The 3,171-nt window shown below is 36.7% G+C and overlaps 1 protein-coding gene across 1 annotated transcript; it reads right to left on the bottom strand.

The window, feature by feature from the left end:
• Nucleotides 1–1,271: 1,271 nt before the first annotated feature.
• Nucleotides 1,272–2,636, bottom strand: LOC129003662 (gastric triacylglycerol lipase-like). The gene has a single exon (XM_054431960.1). It carries the CDS (start codon nt 2,634–2,636, stop codon nt 1,368–1,370), a length of 1,269 nt encoding a protein of 422 aa, XP_054287935.1. The 3' UTR covers nt 1,272–1,367.
• Nucleotides 2,637–3,171: the final 535 nt, after the last annotated feature.

Below are 3,171 nucleotides of genomic sequence, written 5' to 3'. Positions count from 1 at the left end.
TCAATTCTTTTTCTTCTTTCTTCTTGCTTGCTTCTTGATTGTGTGTAGTATTGTAGTATGGGTGAATGTATGATTTGTATTATGAGTTTTATTTTGTAGGAAATTTATGTTCTTCTAGATATTCTGTAATTGTGTAATAAGGTTGATTTATGAGGTATTGTTTCAGCTGTTTTTTGAAGATAGAGAGCAAGTTTATGTCTTTAAGTTTGTTGGGTAAGATGTTGTATAATTTTATTCCCATGTAATTTGATGTTGTGTGATCATGAACAATCACCCTCTCACTCTCACTCTCTCACTCACTATCACTCTTCTATCTCCCCTCTCTCTCTCTATCTCACTCTTTCAATACCCCTCTTCCTCCCCCATTTTCTCTTTCACTCTCTCTCTCTCTCTCTATCTCTCTCTCACTCCCAACTCACATTCTCTCTCTCTCTTTTCAATACCCCTCTTCCTCCCCCATTTTCTCTTTCACTCTCTCTCTCACTCACTCACAACCCAAACATTCTCTATCACTCTCTCTTTCATTTCCCTCTTCCTCATACATATACTCTTTCATTCTCTCTCTCTCTCTTTCATTATCTCTTTCACTTTCAATAACAAACACCAACCCTCAACTTTCAATCAAAAATACCAATACCATCACACTCACATCTAAATGAAAATTTTCAATTTCATTTCAATTCTCCATAAAATCATCTCCTTCCATAACTACTCTGATGCTTAAAACCATTGTCTGAACTTAAGTTCTGTTCAGAATTTTGAGATTGTTATTGCTAATTTTATTTTGTTTGATTATATTTTTAAGTTTATGTTACTAATATTTTAAATGTAATATAGGATATTTTGACACTACTCAATGTGCCAAGCATGTACAGAGAATAAATAAAGATATTTTGATTTGATTTGATTTGATTAACTGCTAACGAATAAATTATTTTTCTGTAATATCCTATCAACTGCATTTTTACCCTTCTTAGATTGAAAGTTGATTGCACCCTTAGGCAGTTACAATGATACAAAATACGTTTAGTTGGGGATGATTGCAGCAGAATGTTTCAAAATGTTTTTGGGTGTGTTGCTAGCTTAGCGGTTAGGATTTCAGAGAAAAAGTAGGACTGGTTCTATTCCTAGCACATCCAAAAAACGTATGGGTTTGGACCGCTTACCTTAAAAGTATTTGCGTACAATGCCACTGGAGTTGAAAGCAGGTGGGGGGGTGGGGGGGGGGTGTGGAAAAATATATAGGTATTAATGAACCACATTATAATTTGGGAGGTTAAAAAGTAACTCTAAAGTTTTAATAACATCAACTTAATTTTGCAATTCAGTCTCAGTTTATATTTCCTTAAATTTCTGATGATTCATAATTACTTTACATGTTCACTTAGTTTGTTTACCACAGACTGGTGTATTATTTCGTTTGCTCCATCAGCAAAGAAAAAATCCAAATGGTTGTAGTCTTTTGCTTCCTCTTCCAGAAAAAGGTAAGCTTTCCCATTAACATCCAGTCTTTCTTTCAGAATTTTAGTGTCTTTTGTAACAGAATACACGTCTTTCCCCCCTTGTATAAGGTAAACAGGAACAGTCACTCTAGTTAAGTCATACTTAGGAGGCGTTGTTTTTCCACTGTAGTAAAACATGTTAAATCTCTCTCCGTAATCGTACATCATAAACTCGTTTGCACTTCCGACTTGAAGAAGGTGAAACAAAGATTGAATCGAAGTTCCTGCTGACATGAAATCCAGCGAACTCAACATGTACTTGTAGCTTAAAAGATCTTCTTGCATGCCTGATAACAAACAAACCAACTTTATAATCCCCCTACACAACCAACTCCTCTTTGTTTCCGGACCACCACACGGGGCTCGAACTATGAAAGCAAATCTTCTGTAATACGGACGAAATTCATAGAAATTCAACATGTTGAGTGACCTTAAAATGGAATTCACTGCTCCGTTATTGAATTTACTTATGACAACACTGAGTGAGTTAGGTATAGCGATTGGAGCCATTGCTATCATACAATCTATCTTGGACATGTAATCCGGCCAATAGTGGGCGAACGTCCAGAACATTGTGGTTCCCATGGAAAACCCTATGTAAGAAAGAGTCTTCTTATTAGTTTTCTTAAGAATGTAGTCAACAGCTGCAGGTAAGTCAAATTTTCCCATCTCGTCAAAGCTGAACTCCCAATACTTTGAATTCAACGTCGGGTTGAGGTTCAGGTGAGCCTTTGAGTAAGGATTGCCTCTGTGGTTCGCCACCCATACATCGAACCCAGCGTCTGCTAACCTGTACGCCAGTCCTTGTGGTATTGCCAGGTAGAACGCTGAGGATTGTAGGATACCGTGTACAAGGAGCACAGGATGTCTGTGAGCTTCTTCCTTCCTTTTACCTTCCACCTCGGGAGATGATGCTGCCACTCGATGGTAAGTAAGAACATATCCGTCTCGTGTAGTGATGGTGTGATCTTCAAAAGGGTACTTTAAATTTGTTACAAACGTCCTCAAATGACCTGTTTCCTCTTTTATTTTGTCAATAGAGAATTTGTAGCCGAGGTCAGTATATGTTCCTGGAGAGCATGATGGAAGTAAGGTAGATAAAATTAAAGTGAAAACTAGAACCAAAGAAGTCATCACAACAAAGAAACAACTCAATAGTGCTTGCCACAGCCACTGGTGTCTGTTAGGTAACTAATTGAGACATGGTTGGAGCTATTAAATAATTACACAATGGGTTCTGTGTTAACAACCTATAGTACATATGCTTTTTAATGTCAGTTTGAGTGTCTTCAGTTAAAAAAATGTTATATTATTTATGTTTTTTATTGAGATAATAAATTGCAGAATTAGGGCTATATTATCATATTATAAACAGATATAAATAAATGAATTAGGTTGAATTTAAGTCAACTGTGGCAGTAAATGAGCCATGACTGCAAATACTCCTCCTATGTTTCTTATACATATTACTATAAAAAGTCTGGATTAGAGATTAGACTTTTACAGCACCAATACAGGCAAAGGCGAGTGAACAATGAGTGTTCAATGAATAAGATGACACCTTTGTTACCTACTTGGATCAGTTGGCTCTTCTGCCAGGATCATTTAAATTGCCCAATGATCAAGGACTGCTGGGTCCAGTTTCGAACCTTCAAAAGCTTCTGACTTC

Source organism: Macrosteles quadrilineatus, unplaced genomic scaffold (assembly GCF_028750875.1).
Source record: "Macrosteles quadrilineatus isolate MER2022 unplaced genomic scaffold, UCM_ALF_1.0 Scaffold_9__3_contigs__length_116548681, whole genome shotgun sequence".
Taxonomy (NCBI): Eukaryota; Metazoa; Arthropoda; class Insecta; order Hemiptera; family Cicadellidae; genus Macrosteles; species Macrosteles quadrilineatus.
This window is presented reverse-complemented; position numbering and strand designations above follow the sequence as displayed.